The 17,873-nt window shown below is 44.9% G+C and overlaps 1 protein-coding gene across 2 annotated transcripts in view; it reads right to left on the bottom strand.

Annotated features, from left to right (window-relative positions):
- Positions 1-17,873, bottom strand: part of LOC124595918 (neither inactivation nor afterpotential protein C) — a 386,219-nt gene that overhangs the window by 171,611 nt on the left and 196,735 nt on the right. For both annotated transcript variants that reach the window (XM_047134827.1, XM_047134829.1), the window contains exon 16: positions 9,094-9,416. In XM_047134827.1, coding sequence (XP_046990783.1) covers positions 9,094-9,416 — 323 coding nt within the window. The remainder of the gene's footprint in view (positions 1-9,093; positions 9,417-17,873) is intronic.

Raw genomic sequence — 17,873 nt, 5'->3', positions numbered from 1 at the left:
AATTGTGATGATGATATAGTGCAGTGTATGTGTGTGTGTGTGTGTGTGTGTATGTGTGTGTGTGTGTGTGTGCGCATGTGTGTGCGTGCAGTTCAGATGCGAAAGCCTTGTGCTATCTTATATATATATCTTTGACCTTGGCACCTACTGAAATGAAGGCTTTGAACTACCAACAGACATAGTCGAAGCTGGTACCAGAAGCTTGCATCTACATGTTGATTGGCTGCCTCATTTTAATACTGTTTTATGATTGGCTGAATAGAGGAAGGGGCAGGAGAAAAAGGGGGTAAAAAGTAGAAGTGGGCTAGTTCGACAACACTGTTTTTTTATTTTTTATATCCTCTAGCCCACCTGGCTTAGTTCTGCTATCTTGTGTTTTGGTTGGCTGGGGATAGGGAAGGGACCGAGGGTATAGCACTGTTGAGTCAGATCGACCATCATGGATTATAAATGGCTGAAGAGAGACAGGAGAGGGCTTGGCTTGTCACATGATAGATAAGATGTATAAGGAGGGCGTGGCGTGGTACGTGATAAGGGGCGTGACTGCCAACGTTTTTGATTGTTATGGCATTATACCTGCATGTAGAGAAGCCCCTGGCCTTGCGCATAGGCAACCCGACGGGAAAATGTCAGACTGAGTCAGAATGCTTATAGACGTTACGAGGACTATTCGGAAAGTAAGGAACGATCGGTGGCGAATTGGAAACCACAGTGAAAGTCCGATGCGCCTTTGCACAGATGTGTTGTGCAGTGTCTCTAGCATGCCTGCAGATACCGTCACGTCGTTCTTCTTCAGTTCTGAGCTCACAGTGAATGCGTAAAGACACCTAGAAAATAGTCTCTCCCTCCGAGTATGCCCAGAGATTTCGCCTGATTTCATGCAACCATATAATGCAACTGTCATGCAGTTCCTTCTCAATGACAATTCTCGACCGCACACTGCAGGGGCTATGAAATACTCTTGCAGCGTTTTCGATAGGAAGTGTTAGATCGCACACCAAGGAGCACGGACATGGCGCCCTCTGATTTCCATCTCTGCTCTGCTATTTTGGCACAAACAACGAGCTTGAGTCTAGTGTAGAAAATTGCCGGAAAGCATAGGAGGCTGTATCTTACTACGAGGGTATTGGAAAGTTGGCACAACGCTACGATAGATATCTAAGTCGGAGCAGCCACTATATAGGGAAGTAGCTGGAAGATGTAGGTAACTGTTGCAGTTAGTTTTGATTTGCACGTGGTTTCCATTTTGCGACCGATCGTTCCTTACTTTCCGAATAGCCCTCGTACTACGCGCCACACGACGTCAAAATTCATTTGCCGCTGTACTAGGAAATGTTGCTAAAGTTTAAGAAAAGCTACAACTGCTCACAGCGAATTGTGCCTTGTTGACTGTGTACATGAAGCGTTCGATTTAACATCTTATACGGTCTTTCTTGACAATCGTAGCCGGCGGTGTGGCCGAGCGGTTCTAGGCGCTTCAGTCTGGAACCGCGGGACCACTACGGTTGTAGGTTCGAATCCTGCCTCGGGCATGGATGTGTGTGATGTCCTTAGGTTAGTTAGGTTTAAGTAGTTATGAGGTCTAGGGGAATGATGACCTCAGATGTTAAGTCCCATAGTGCTCAGAGCCATTTGAACCACTTGACAATCTTATTCAATGTTCACTTCGGATTTGTTCCTATGACACCTCAAACATTATTTTATGACTTTTTTTGCGCTTACTCACTGAGTTGCCAATGGAGCGAGAAGTCTACTGACTGAACACATTTGCCGCCGGCAAGAAGACAACATCAGACACGGCCAACCGATAAAGCTCGTATTTGGCAGGTCACTTGTGTACAACCTAAAATGAAAGACACCGAGCTTTTTGGCTCAAAAACTCCGTTTTTGAGAAAACTGTCCGTAAAGTTCAACTCAGAACTGACGAGATCAATAGACAGTTGGCAACTGAGCATTTTTCGTCACATATATGGGGCTGCAAACATATATTTTTCTAAAAATCAAGGGAAGAAACTTTTTCGACTTCAGCTGATGTACCCATATGGCATGCATTAGTAAAGGAAAACACCGCTGGAGTCGCGACCAAGGTACCTGTCCCTGAATCAGAGAACCTATGTTCGATTCCCAGTTACATTCTGCAGTTTTTACATTTTTCTTGTTTTTCTCATAATGACTGGTAGGAATAGGAGAGTTTGTAAGGTAAGTAAAGCAATAGCGAATAATAACAAGATAAGCAAACAAATTTATCAAACGACTTGGATTAGTAAAGAATTAAGTATTTAAACCTGGTCCCTTACAATGGCTCTTTCACTTACTGTTACATGTCTTCAATTTCCTTCGAACAGTTAGATGGATGGTACTCGACATACAATCATTCGAAGCAAATATACTAAGGGCACCAACCAAAGGATGCAATCTTCGCGCGAAAACGTCGTTCCTTCCGAAGATTTGATGGAAAACGAACGTGGTTTACATTTAAAAATATTCCTTTTTCGTAAATTAATTTTGATGCGTACCACGCATATGATAACATTGTCTGAAAAATATGTGCTAAAAGTTATCATGAAATATGCTGTGAATCGTTATTCCATCTACCGGTTGTACAATTCCCCTGGGTTACCAGAAGCAGACTGTAATTCTGCAGCCTCGAAATAAGGTTTTTAGCTTGGCGATGGAAATATGTAATAATTTCTCGGCTGACTCACAAATGTAGTTTGGCAGTATTACTTCTACCGTGCAAGTCTGCTGACCTTCTTTATCTATAATTATAAATATCATCATGACGGTGTTCGTTTGTCCATCTCAGGAATTCAGTATTAGACAAAACATGTCATTACCAACGTGTGGTTTTAAAATGTTCTCAAGATATGTTTCGTAAATCGAATTCTTCTATTTACCGGATTTGGACCATGTGAAGTAAACGCTATTTAACGAGGTGGCTAAACGATTGTCCTTTTCTATCACTAGTTTCTTGCAAGCACGGAAAAACTTAAGGCAAGAAACTGTGATGGGTTGTTTGGTTGCTTGATTTGGTGTAGTGGACCAAACAGAGAGGTCATCGGGCCCATCGGATTAGGGAAGCGCCGGGATGGAAGTCGGCCGTGCTATCCCGCCATTAGCCTGACGCGATTTAGGGAAATCACGGAAAACCTAAATCACGATGGCCGGTTGTTGGTTTGAACCGTCGTCCTCCCGAATGCGAGTACAGTATGCTAACGACTGCGCCACCTCGCTCGGTGCACGTGTACGAATACGTTATTTTAAGTACGCTACCAACTGCGGCAACGGTTATTTTTCTCGCTCATGCAACAACGAGCGCCGAATGCTCGCCTTCGCAGCAGTCTCACTCGGAATTGTTTTCATGCAACGTCCTAAAATTTTAATTGTTTGCTAATCCAAGACTTCTGCGAAATTTACTTGCCTACTTTGCTATTATTTCTTATTGCTTTACTTACCTTACTAACTCTTCTACTCCTAGCAGTTTTGTTGCGGAAAACAACAGAAATGGAAACATACTGCAAAAAGCAACTGAGAGCTGAACACAGGTTCTTTGCTTCCGAGCCAGCTGCCCTGGTAAATACTCCAGCGGTGCTTTCGTTTAAGAGTGCATACCTTATCGTTACATAAACTAGAAAAAAGTTCTTTCCTATATTTCTAGGAGATTATGCTTTGTGAACCCCATATATGTTGATGAAAAATACTCTTTTGCTGAGCCAATATATCCTGTCGTCTTTCATTTTAGGTTATACAGCTGGAGCGGACTGCAGAGTGGGGGGAAACCTAGGCGCTCGCTCTGAAAAGTGCAAGTTTTCCGAAGTCATTTTTTTGGCCTGACTGTTAATAGAATCGTAAAAATTGCATATTAGCGTGGTAGCACAACTCTTTGCGATGAAAAGAAGCCTAGAACCATTACTTTAGGGACAACCCATGAGAAGATCAAGCCAATTACCGAAAGCGCCATTTTTTAAAAAAAATTTATATATCTCGAGAAATATTAATAGTTTTAATTTTGCAAGCAAGAACTTTTTTGACTTACCGCGGGCTATAGTCACAGTCAATAGCAAGTATGGGAATGTGAATGTTAACGAATTATAGAGAAACCGATTTTTGACAGTTTTTCGATTTATGTCTGAATGTAAGAAAGTAGTCGATAAGTATACAAAAGCAATCGAGAGATCTTTTTAAATCCACATTGTTCTGTCTGAGCTATAGCTTTTTACCTATTTAAGAACAACCGTTTTTTTTCAACTCTGCAGATTTCTTTTGGCCATATTCACCACCTTTGATCGCTTTTCATGAAAAAGAAACTATTTCAATTTTAATTTCCTGTACGCTCAGATTTTTTGTTGTCAGAAAATAATATTTTGCATACACTTCTCTAAAGTGTCGAGGCGGGCCAGATCACCTCAGGTCTTTCGTATAGGAGAACCCTGCCTTTACCGAAGGCTGGAGAACAGCCGCAGCTCCGCGGCACAGAAAAGACGGCCGCGGATTGGAAGCGATACGTTACAAAATTAGGCTAGTTACAGTGCGCAACAGAGGCATTTAAGCAATCATTCTACCCACGCTCCATACGGGACTGGAACGGGAAGAAAGCCTCACATGTTGTAGCATGATAAGTACCCTCTACCACCCACTTCGCAATGGTTTACAAAGTATGCATGGAAATGCAGATGTAGGTATCCCAGAGCTATAAGAGAAGTTTGGGGCAGTCTCGCCCGAAGCTCTGCAGAGTTCACGAAACGAAATTGACGGCGGCTGCCGTGCGTGTGTGGAGAATTTTTTTGTGGGCTAAACTTGACGACTGAGGGAGGCTGGTAGGAATTGAAATTCGACAGCAGACTACAGAAGAACTCGTGTGTTCCCTAGTCAATAACGTTTTTAGTTGCAGTGGTATGAACGTTGTGTTATTGTATCTGCTACAATAGCAAAAGAAAAATAAGCCCATTGCTAACCTATTATTGTGACGAAATGAAAGACCGTTTTGTAACATTTTATTGCTTTCTAAAGCCAAAAAGAAGTCGAAGTAGTAAAACCGAACTCCTTTAACGCCTCTTCGACAACGAGGTCATTAGAGACGGAGCACAAGCCCGGATTAGGAGAGGAGGGGAAGGAAATCGGCCATTTTCTTTTCAAAGGGACCGCCCCTACATTTGTCTGGCGCGATTTATAGAAATCACGGAAAACCTGTGGATGGCCGGACGGGGATTTGAACCGTCGTCCTTCCGAATGCGAGTCCAGTAACCACTACGCTACCTTGCTCGGTTTGCTCAATAGAACCGTGACATTAATGTAACAAAGAGGTAGTGTTGCACACTAATGACACAAACGTGCCGAACTATATTTCGGCGAGAAAAACAACTTAAGAACTATTTGCATTTCTTATAAACAGCTGAAACCAAATGCCATTAAATTGAAGTTTGCCTGCTGGGTTCCGTTTAAGTATCACCGGCCGATGTTTCTTTAATGATTTTCCTGACGTTTCTACCTATTTGTTCTTCTTCACGTCTATCATGCTGGCGAAACCCTAGAAAGATCATTAAATAAAAGCCGGTTGAAGATCCCGAGGCGAAAGCCGTGCAGTACGTCAACAAGCGGTTACAATGTCTTCAACAATTTTGTGCTATAAAAGAGATTTTCCATTTCCTCGGTGTTTGCTTGCGCGGCATTGCGTAAGAGTCGCCTAGTGGTGAAAGACAGGAGAGAATCACAGGAGCATTTCGCAATGCCCCAACTAGTCACTGCTCATCTTCAGACTGTCAGTAGATAAAAAAGAGGAAACGAAGAATCATTGTATAACCCATAAAATCTGACAAGTACCTATCTATCTGAAGAAAAAAAACGAGTAAAATCTTACCTAAACGTACGTACTACAAGCTGTTTCCGTTGCGGTAAATGGAAATGAGCTTCAACAATAATGAAGACAACAGCATGTAAGGGACGAGGTTTAGTAGACGAGCTGAAATGCGCTCGCCCGCATCTCGTGGTCGTGCGGTAGCGTTCTCGCTTCCCACGCCCGGGTTCCCGGGTTCGATTCCCGGCGGGGTCAGGGATTTTCTCTACCTCGTGATGGCTGGGTGTTGTGTGCTGTCCTTAGGTTAGTTAGGTTTAAGTAGTTCTAAGTTCTAGGGGACTGATGACCATAGATGTTAAGTCCCATAGTGCTCAGAGCCATTTGAACCATTTTTGAAATGCGCTCTTTATCTACTGTTAAATGTCTGTATTCCCGAAGAGAATATCTACATCGGCAGACTTTTATAACTACTCTACATTCATCAGAACTAAGGCATTTATAACAAATTTTAAAATTAAAAATTTTTTAGAACAACTTTTTCAATTTGATCATTTTTAACGAAGAGAGGACAGGTGGTTCTTTCTTTCCTATTTCAATCTATTGACAGTCTGAAGATGATCAACGGCTCTTCGAAACAGCTTACAGTCCTGTAAAATGCTCGTATCCGTGTGTCGTGAAAGACATAAAATGTGAAATAACGTAAGCCACTCATTTAAACTCTAACAAGGGGTGGTCCCCCAGGGATGGCGATAAATTTGCTGAAACCACGTATACGTTGGTGTTCTTTGGGGTCCCAATCGTCACTCCCTGATGGGCCCTCTTTTGTTAGTAAAGGCCAAAAAAGAATTTTTCGTTGTCAGTTAGAATCTTGAAAATAGCACTGATCAGCGGTTAAGTTACTTGGCTGGTATGGTGAGGGGTCTTGTTTGAGTCACATCGGGTGCCATATTTTTTTTTTTTTTTTAGATTTTTGTCAAAACGATTGTGATCGTTATTTTTAGACAAGTATTTGGTTTAAATATAATACTTTTTTATTTGTAAATCCTGGAAGCGACATTTTAATGAGCATATTAACTTTACTGTCTGCTCTTTTTTTTCACTTCCTTATATTCTTTTATCCATTTGGAATCTTTGCTCATATAATTTTAATTATTTCGATTTAGTTTTCACCATTTTATATTTTCCTCAATATTTTTGCAATTGTTGCTGCTATTAACCATTTTGCTTCAGTGTCGTTTTGTTTATGAGACCTTCGGTGTAGATGCCCATCTACATTATTTTATTCATGTTGCGAGAAGAGTTTATGTTTTAAACGTTAATATGACGATTGTATTGTATTGAATTGAACTGGGCACCTAGAAAGGACGGAGAGGCGTCGTCCCTGCCGAAGCCCTTAGTGGTACACAACCCCACAAAAGGCTACAGCAGTCCACTCACCCCACCGCCGCCCCACACCGAACCTAGGGTTACTGTGCAGTTCGGCCCCCAGTGGACCACCCCTCTCTCCCCTCCCCCCCCCCCCCCCCCCCCTCTGGGAACGTATCACACCCGACGAATATAACCCCAGTTATGGTGTACGCGTACGTGGAGAAAGCGTTTGCGCAGCAATCGCCGACATAGTGTAACTGAGGCGGAATAAGGGGGACCAGCCCGCATACGCCGAGCGGAATAAGGGGGACCAGCCCGCATACGCCGAGGCAGATGGAAAACCGCCTTAAAAACCATCCACAGACTGGTCGGCACACCGGACTTCGACACTAATCCGCCGGGCGGATTCGTGCCGGGGACCGGCACGCCTTCCAGCCCGGAAAGCAATGCATTAATCCGCACGGCTAACCGGGTGGGCGATATAACGTTTACCGTCAAAAAGATTGGGAAAAAATTTTTTTTCACCACTGCACGGCCACAATAAAAACAACTATTTCGTAGTTTGTTTTCTAACCGATTGATCGGTATAACTAAACGTTCAAATATTACGACTAATAACTGAAAGCCGCCTGGTGTGGCCGAGCGGTTCTAGGAGCTTTACTCTCGAACCGCGCGACCGCTATGGTCGCAGATTCGAATCCTGCCTCGAGTATGGATGTGTGTGATGTCCTTAGCTTAGTTAGGTTTAAGTAATTCTAAGTTCTAGGGGACTGATGACCTCAGATGTCAAGTCCCGTAGTGTTCAGAGCCATTTGATAAATGAAAGTAATTAAAATTACATGGGTAAATATTCCAAATGAAAAAAAGAATAGAAAGTAAAAAGTGTGAGAAATAAAAAGTTAATGCAATGATAAACTGGAGAAACAATGAAATGGAAGAGAAAGCTGACATGTTTAAGCCAATTAATTGAATAAAAGCCGCGCGGGATTAGCCGAGCGGTCTAAGGGCGCTGCAGTCATGGACTGTGCGGCTGGTCCCGGCGGAGGTTCGAGTCCTCCCTCGGGCGTGGGTGTGTGTGTTTGTACTTAGGATAATTTAGGTTAAGTAATATGTAAAATGGTTCATATTGCTCTGAGCACTATGGGACTTAACTTCTAAGGTCATCAGTCCCCTAGAACTTAGAACTACTTAAACCTAACTAACCTAAGGACATCACACACATCCATGCCCGAGGCAGCATTCGAACCTGCAACCGTAGCGGCCGCGCGGTTCCAGACTGTAGCGCCTTTAACCGCTTGGCCACTACGGCCGGCAAGGTAGTATGTAAGCTTAGGGACTGATGACCTTAGCAGTTAAGTCCCATAAGATTTCACACTCATTTGGATTGTATAAAAATAATAATCAATTATATCGATAAAGATGTAATAAATAAATAAAGAGCATCAACAAGAAAAAAAATGGTTCAAATGGCTCTGAGCACTATGGGACTTAACATCTATGGTCATCAGTCCCCTAGAACTTAGAACTACTTAAACCTAACTAACCTAAGGACATCACACAACACCCAGCCATCACGAGGCAGAGAAAATCCCTGACCCCGCCGGGAATCGAACCCGGGAACCCGGCCGCGGGAAGCGAGAACGCTACCGCACATCAACAAGACTAGAACTGATAACCTTCAGGATACCAGCTAGATAAATTGATCGTTTTTTTCCCTGGGTACAGCGAAGAATTCTTTTTTGTCGATTACTGGCAAACGAGGACCCACAGGGCGAATGACTGCAGAATGTGGTATGCTGGGCAATAACCGACACCACCGTGTAGGTTACTTTCAAAATATTCGGTTCTGCTCCTGAGGACGTCCCCTTCTAAGACAGTACGCCATTTATTGAAAAGTCGAGAGAGAGAGAGGGAGAGAGCGAGGCACTCACCCTCATGCGGGTGTTCTCGGCGACGAGCGCGCGGCCCCACTTGCTCTTCTTCTTCTCGGTGGAGGGCGTGGTGGCCGCCTCCTGCTCCTCCGGGGTGAAGGTGAGGTTTCCGGGCCGCGACAGCTGGTTGGTGAACAGCTGCCGGATGACCGGGTCGGTCGACTGCCGCAGCGTCTCGATCATCTCGGGCGGCAGGAAGTCCCGGTTCTTCTCGGCCATGTCCGTCGCGTTGTACGTCACCTTGCCCGTGTAGTGCGCCACGCTGAACTCGAACGGCCCGGTGGCGCGCAGGTGCGGGCCCTTCGACGAGCCTCGTAGGGTTTCTGTACAGACGAAGCTCAGGTTTCACCTTGGTTCCTGAACGAAGCCACGAAGGAATTACCGGAAACATGCAAATCAGTAGACGTAGGGAAGTGATGCACATGTACGGACAAAAACACGAATAAAGTTTCAGAAAAATTGGATGATTTATTCAAGATAAAAAGCATCAAAAACTGAGTAAGTCAAAAAGGCGCTGGTCAATCTCTGGCCCTTATGCAAGCAGTTATTATTCTGCTTAGCACTGATTGACAGAGTTGTTGGATGTCCTCCTCAGGGATATTTCGCCAACTTCTGTCCTACTGGCGTGTTAGATCGTTAAAACCCCGAGATACACCACTGGCCATTACAATTGCTACACCAAGAAGAAATGCAGGTGATAAACGGGTATTCATTGGACAAATATGTTATACCAGAACTGACATGTGATTACATTTTCACGCAATTTGGGTGCGAAGAGGCTGAAAAATCAATATCCAGAACAACCACCTCTGGCCGCAATAACGACCTTGATACGCCTGGGCATTGAGTCAAACAGAGCTTGGATGGCGTGTACAGGTATAGCTGCATATGCAGCTTCAATACAATACCACAGTTCATCAAGAGTAGTGACTGGCGTATTGTGACGAGCCAGACGTTTTCAATTGGTGAGAGTTCTGGAGAATGTGCTGGCCAGGGCAGCAGTCGAACATCTTCTGTGTCCAGAAAGGCCACGATCGTCGAACAGTGGCTTCGCTCCTATTCAAATGTCGAGCGATTCGCCGATTACTCCAACCGGACTCTTTGAAACTAATTGCACGTCCTCTCTCAGATGCTGACATCTGCAGATATTTTTCACACGCCTGTCTGCGAGGCATAGTTATTGTCCAACTGAATACATGGAATGAAATTCGGGAAGACTTTCTGTGTCATGCCATTAGCACGGTTAGAACGTGCTGCAGCTGCCGCCAAAGTTTACAATTCAGTTTTCAATTTTTCGACGATACCTGTATGAATATCAGTACGTGGCCAATGTTCGTAACTCCTTAGTGGTGCGTTTTTTTATTCATGATCTTTAATCTAGACAACCTATCACACCACATCAGTCCAAAACATTTCGAGACTGAAAAAATTGAGAAAAGTTAAAATGGTCGTTTTAATGCTACAGCTTTTCTAATAGTCTATCCCCACTAGAGTATAGCGCACGGTGTAAGTTTTTAGCACCTTACATGATATTTATTCAGAAAATAATATACGACAAATACCACGCAGTTAGAGAGAGCCATTTGACAGAACGATACTAGTATCAACATATCAAGGTTAATACTGGTACATAAGATTTTAGAACCGTGCATGTTATCATTGGGAAGGTGGTTTTGACGGACACAGGAAAGAGTTGTTTGTGATGTCGAGCAAGCGAAGTGGCCGGCAGCTGGCCGGTGCTTCACACGGCGGCTGCTTTGTCGGTTGAGTGTCACTTGTGACCACAGGGGGTATTGGGAGAGCCTGAGACCTCACAGGTGGAAGATGAGAGAGAGGACGTACGTGCGAGACAGAGAGAGACTGTTTCCCGCCGTTGCGGCTAACGGGACGCAAATACGTCGCGCCCATGAAAGGGGGGAGACCCGCGCGACATTATAGAGTCCTGTTTGGCCGAAAAGCGTAGGAATACAAGTGAGAGGAACGGCAAAGTTTGGCTGCAACAAGAAACGAGCGAAAATTCAGAGTCCTGATTGGCCAAAAAAAGCGTATGGATTGACTACTGGACATTAAAATTGCTACACCACGAAGATTACGTGCTACAGACGCGAAGTTTAACCGACAGGAAGAAGATTCTGTGATATGCAAATGATTAACTTTTCAGGGCATTCACACAAGGTTGGCGCCGGTGGCGACACCTATAACGTGCTGACACGAGGAAAGTTTCCAACCGATTTCTCACACACAAACAGCAGTTGAACGGCGTTGCCTGGGGAAACGTTGTTGTAATGCCTCGTGTAAGGAGGAGAAATGCGTACATCACGTTTCCGACTTTGATTAAAGGTCGGATTGTAGCCTATCGCGATTGCGGTTTATCGTATCGCGACACTGCTGCTCGCGTTGGTCGAGATCCAATGATTATTAGCAGAATACGGAATCGGTGGGTTCAGGACGGTAATACGGAAGGCCGTGCTGGATCGCAACGGCCTCGTATCACTAGCAGTCGAGATGACAGGCATCTTATCCGCATGGCTTTAACGGATCGTGCAGCCACGTCTCGATCCCTGAGTCAACAGATGGGGATGTTTGTAAGACAACAACCATCTGCACGAACAGTTCGACGACGTTTGTAGCGGCATGGACTATCAGCTCGGAGACCATGGCTGCGGTTACCCATGACGCTGCATCACAGACAGGAGCGCCTGCGATGGTGTACTCAACGACGAACCTGGCTGCACGAATGGCAAAACGTCATTTTTTTCGGATGAATCCAGGTTCTGTTTACAGCATCATGATGGTCGCATCCGTGTTTGGCGACATCGCGGTGAACGCACATTGGAAGCGTGTATTCGTCATCGCCATACTGGCGTATCACCCGGCGTGATGGTACGGGGTGCCATTGGTTACACGTCTCGGTCACGTCTTGTTCGCACTGACAGCACTTTGAACAGTGGACGTTACATTTCAGATGTATTACGACCCGTGGCTCTACCCTTCATTCGATCCCTGCGAAACCCTACATTTCAGCAGGATAATGCACGACCGCATGTTGCAGGTCCTGTACGGGGCTTTCTAGATACAGAAAATGTTCGACTGCTGCCCTGGCCAGCACGTTCTCCAGATCTCTCACCAATTGAAAACGTCTGGTCAATGGTGGCCGAGCAACTGGCTCGTGACAATGCGCCAGTCACTACTCTTGATTAACTGTGGTATCGTGTTGAAGCTGCATGGGCAGCTGTACCTGTACACGCCATCCAAGCTCTGTTTGACTCAATGCCCAGGCGTATCAAGGCCGTTATTACGGCTAGAGGTGGTTGTTCTGGGTACTGATTTCTGAGGATCTATGCACCCAAATTGCGTGAAAATGTAATCACATGTCAGTTCTAGTATAATATTTGTCCAATGGATACCCGTTTATCATCTGCATTTCTTCTTGGTGTAGCAATTTTAATGGCCAATAGTGTACATGTGCGAGGATCGGCACAGTTTGGCGGCCACAAGTTCCAACTCTGGTGTCGGCGGTGGTGCTAGGCGGACGATGAGGGTCTGCCCCGCAAGAGCTCTCACAGGGCAAAGTCGACATCCCGGTGGTGCCTGGGACGACTGTCGTAATCTACGTGGTGAAGTATGGTGATATTAGAGCAAACGTCTGGAAAGTAGGGCATCGTAACTGAAATTGCGTACGCGTTCCACTAGCTCTTTGCTTGAGTCCTCTGATTCTGTGTCCGTCGGGGTGGAACTTCAGTAAAACCACTTGCGTGGTCAGTATTAAGCTACGTAAGTAAGGGAAAGGGACGATTAGGGATAGGGTCTCCATTGTGCCAATGGTAGGATAGTTAGTTTAGGTAATTAATTTGATTGTAATGTTTTAGGTTAGGAATATTGCTCATCCTGTTTTTAATGAATAAATGTAAGATTTAATAACAGACCATAATCAAAGCATTATCATTTCTGTAGGTAGCAAACTACTGATAGAATAAGAGTTTTATTAATAAAATATATACGGTCGCAGGTTCGAATCCTGTCTCGGGCATGGATGTGTGTGTTGTCCTTAGTTTAGTTAGGTTTAAGTAGTTCTAAATTCTAGGGGACTGATGACCTCAGAAGTTGATTCCCATGGTGCTCAGAGCCATTTGAACCAATAAAATATATTATCATATTAATTCGATACAAACGATACTGGAGGTATATTCGCGCATTGAGACAGAGCCTAGGTCAGGTAGCAGTAATGAAACAAAAAGTTTCATGTTCATTATACCCTCGTACATTGCAACGGAACGTTCATATAACCAAGTGAAAGCGCCAGAAATGTACTTCTCTGGGATGTTGTTCAACCTGGGCATTACATTTACACCTTTCTGGTCTTGGTGAATCTCCAGAGACCCAAATTCACATTTTGTCGTTTTGTGATAGGTCCGGCCGGCCGCGGTGGTCTAGCGGTTCTAGGCGCTCAGTCCGGAACCGCGTGGCTGCTTCGGTCGCAGGTTCGAATCCTGCCTCCGGCATGGATGTGTATGATGTCCTTAGGTTAGTTAGGTTTAAGTAGTTCTAAGTTCTAGGCGACTGATGACCACAGATGTTAAGTCCCATAGTGCTCAGAGCCATTTGAACCATTTGTGATAGGTCCGTACTGATAACACCAAGTCTCGTCACCGATGATGATTTTTTACAGGAAAGAAACGTCCACGTTTTTCATTTCACTCAAGACAAAAAAAAAAAAAATGGTTCAAATGGCCCTGAGCACTATGGGACTCAACATCTGAGGTTATCAGTCCCCTAGAACTCAGAACTAATTAGACATAACTAACCTAAGGACATAACACACATCCATGCCTGAGGCAGGATTCGAACCTGCGACCGTAGCGGTCGCGCGGTTGCAGACTGAAGCGCCTCACTCAAGACACGCAAGTGGCCAGGCATAGCTCTTTTTGTTCGGGAGTCAAGATCCGTGAGAGATACTGTTGCAGGTTGGTAGCCGCGTGGTCTCAGGCGCCTTGCCACGGTTCACGCGGCGCCCCCCTTTGAAGGTTCGAGTCCTCCATCGGGCGTGGATGTGTGTGTGTGTGTGTATGTGTGTGTGTGTGTGTGTGTGTGTGTGTGTGTGTGTTGTCCTTAGCGTAAGTTAGTTTAAGTCAGATTAAGTAGTGCGTAAGTCTAGAGACCGATGACCTCAGCAGTTTGGTGCCGTAGGAACTTACCACCAGAGAAACGGTGCACACAATTTTCTCTTCTTCAATTCATTGTTGAGAATGTTTTGAATACTTAATTCAGGAATATTGCCCCATTCGATTTGTGACACAACAACGTTGACATACTACGGTCGCGAGTCCACTACTTAACAGTTTGCTCACAACTGAATGGCCGAATGCAAATCTGTTAGCTATTAGTTTTAGCTGCTACCGTTGTTACCGTGTTGACGTCGCTTGTAAACCATTAATAGACTCAGTCTCGGAATGTTTTTGATGGACGGTGGGTTGCCTATTTTAAAGAGCATGCAATATTTGTTGATACTGCACAGCATGTGTAATCAGCCCTTTTTACCAGCCGCCCATTTTGTGTCTCTGTTAGCAAAAAAATTTTCTAACCGCCCAAGTGTTCCACAGTAATGGTGAGTTATAAAATAGGAAAGTAACTTTATTTTATAAAATTTAAAAAGCAGAGGTACAGAATGTTAAACTTTTTAACAATAATTACTTACCAACTACTTTCTGTTAAAATTTTATGAAATTTAATGAAAATGATTTTAAATCCTTACCGCCCACTGCCCAGCATTATAACTGGAACGCTCACTAGTGGGCGATACGCACCAGAGTGACTACGTCTGATGCTCAGCAACCAGCCACAAACTGGTTTTAGGATACTTTACTCAAAAAGTACGGAGTCCGCTATTTTTTGAATAAAGTAACCTAGAACCAGTATGTGGCTGGTTGCTGCACACCGTCAGCAGTTTATTCCATATAACAGCCACGGCCTCCAGCCAGTATTTATTTGACAAACGTGCATGAAATATTTTCCGTCCACTTTTATTTTGCCCACCCTGTAAAAGGAGTTTTAAAATCATTCGGTCTATGTCACAACACTACAGCCTTGCCGCAGTGGCTACACCGGTTCCCGTGAGATCACGGAAGTTGGGCGTGGTCGGCAGTTGGATGGGTGACCATCCAGGCCGCCATGCGCAGTTGCCATTTTTCGGGGTGCACTCAGCCTCGTGATGCCACTTGAGGAGCTACTCGACCGAATAGTAGCGGCTTCGGTCAAGAATACCATCATAACGACAGGGAGGGCGGTGTGCTGACCCCACGCCCCTCCTATCCGCATCCTCCTCTGAGGATGATACGGCGGTCGGATGGTCCCGATGGGCCACTTGTGGTCTGTAGACGGAGTGGTTTTTTTTTCTATGCCACAACACTATGTATTCAACAGGAATGGAAATAGAAACTTGGAATAAATTTTGACTTAAACGTAGCGGTAAAAGTGTACCTTGGCCCCCGTTGTAATTTGCCATTCATGTGGTTGCCGGTAGGTTCTCGTGATGCAGCTAGTTCACTCATTCGCTCGATCACCGCTAAGTGTGTGTCGAGTGTACGTGACATTCGTCCATTCCTCGTGTACCTGTCTGGCGACTTTTGTGTTTCAAACCATACACGATTCTAAAGCTAACGGTCCATTAAGGCCGGCGCTGAAAAACGCCTAGAGTTCATTCTGGCCGTCGAGGTGGAAGTTAACTGTTACCATCTCGTGCAGTGCTAACTGATGACACTCCGTTCCGCTTAAGAGCAAAAGTGAAATGCCACAACGTAAGAACATACAGAACCATAGCCGTGCCTGATAAAGACTCTCCGTAGCTTCATGTGTCATACGCCGTTTCCAGAGAAAAGATTTACAGCCGTTCCTTTTTTGGGGGAAATATTACAGCAGTCACGTACCTGGGTATGTTGGAGATCTAACGTTTTCCTCAACTGCGAGAATATGCTGATATTTTCGTTTATCGACAGGACGGAGAGCCATTTCCTTTTCACCTGCACGTAAGGAAATTTCTCAACAGTGAGCTGTTTCAGTGGCGGAATATAAGAGGCGTACAGATCCCGAATTGCACCATTGGCATCCAAAGTTGCCTGATGTCATGGTTTCTCATGGGCGGCACTGAAAAAGATTTCGTCTACGTGTAACGCGCCTCTCCATACAACAGCACTGGGTGATGCTGCGTAACAGCAGTGAATGCAGTAACTGAAGACATGTTTGCAAAAGTATGGTACTAGTTTGACTCTCGTCTGGATGTTTGTCGTACGTCTGGTGGAGGGAAGACTGAACATTTGTGAAACATAAGTGAAAAATTTGATCCTAATCGTAATTTTAAAAATCCATCGTTGAGGCAGCTCACTCTTAAGAAATGCCCTTACATGAAGGTGTAAATACGATAGTGCTTCGTCTGGTTGAGAAATCTAAAATACTGTACATGTCCTCGCTGTTGTGGAGATAACCATATCGCTAAAACATCCGGGTACATGATTCCTGTAACCCTTTTCCCCTACATGCCCACCCTCCCATAAGAAAAAAGTGGGCTGTAAGTATTTTCTAGGGGAAGGGTAGAAACACTTGACGGTTTGGAGACTCTCTCTCATGCTCGACTGTTGTGTGTGTTTCCCATATTCTTACGGCTTGACGGGTTCGCTTTTCCACTTCAGCCGCTTTAGTAAGCACTTCACGTGAAAGTAAATTGCTAACTCCCATCTGGACGCACATAATCACTTAGCTGAACTCTGCATGTTGTTGTTTATCACCGTCATGAAGAACTTGTGGCAACCGAATCCCGAATAGTGAAACACCAGCGTCGCTGCAAAATGCGCCAGACAGACATAAATGAACAGAAGAGGATAAAGAAGAGACTATAAAGAAGATGAGGTCAGCCTTCTGCATGACGAGAGACTATACAATAAAAAGAATATATCCACAGAGGCAAAGATAAGCCACTACAAGGCAACGGTGAGGAATACAGTATTATATGCTGCTGAGACGATGACACTAGGAAGAAATGGGGCTGAACAACTAGAGAAAGAAGAGAGGAAAATACTAGGTCCCAAAAGAGATGGAGAGAGGTGGATGCGAAGACCTAGGGAGGAATTGTACTGGAACAAGAGAACAATATACGGGGAAATCCGACTTAAAAGGGCAAGGTTTGCTGGACATGTATTTAGGATGAGTATGGACAGAATGACGAAGAGAGTGTGGGAAACAACAGGGAAGGCAAGGGGAAAGACAGGAACCAAGTGGGTTGTTGAACTTCGGAAGGAAGGACTGATTGGAACTGGGGATCAAGGTCGAAGGAAAGGAAAATTGGAGGAACAAATATAGCCGGCCGGGGTGGCCGAGCGATTCTAGCCCCTACAGTCTGGAACCGCGAGACCGCTACGGTCGCAGGTTCGAATCCTGCCTCGGGCATGGATGTGTGTGATGTCCTTAGTGTGGTGTCACCGCCAGACACCACACTTGCTAGGTGGTAGCCTTTAAATCGGCTGCAGTCCGCTAGTATACGTCGGACCCGCGTGTCGCCACTATCAGTGATTGCAGACCGAGCGCCGCCACACGGCAGGTCTAGAGACACTTCCTAGCACTCGCCCTAGTTGTACAGCCGACTTTGCTAGCGATGATTCACTGACAAATTACGCTCTCATTTGCCGAGACGATAGTTAGCATAGCCTTCAGCTACGTCATTTGCTACGACCTAGCAAGGTGCCATTATCATTTGCTATTTATCTTGTGATGCATGTACCGTCAGACCGATG

This window comes from Schistocerca americana, chromosome 2 (genome assembly GCF_021461395.2).
Source record: "Schistocerca americana isolate TAMUIC-IGC-003095 chromosome 2, iqSchAmer2.1, whole genome shotgun sequence".
Taxonomy (NCBI): domain Eukaryota; kingdom Metazoa; phylum Arthropoda; class Insecta; order Orthoptera; family Acrididae; genus Schistocerca; species Schistocerca americana.
Note: the sequence above shows the minus strand (reverse complement) of the source record. Positions and strands in the feature narration are given on the sequence as shown.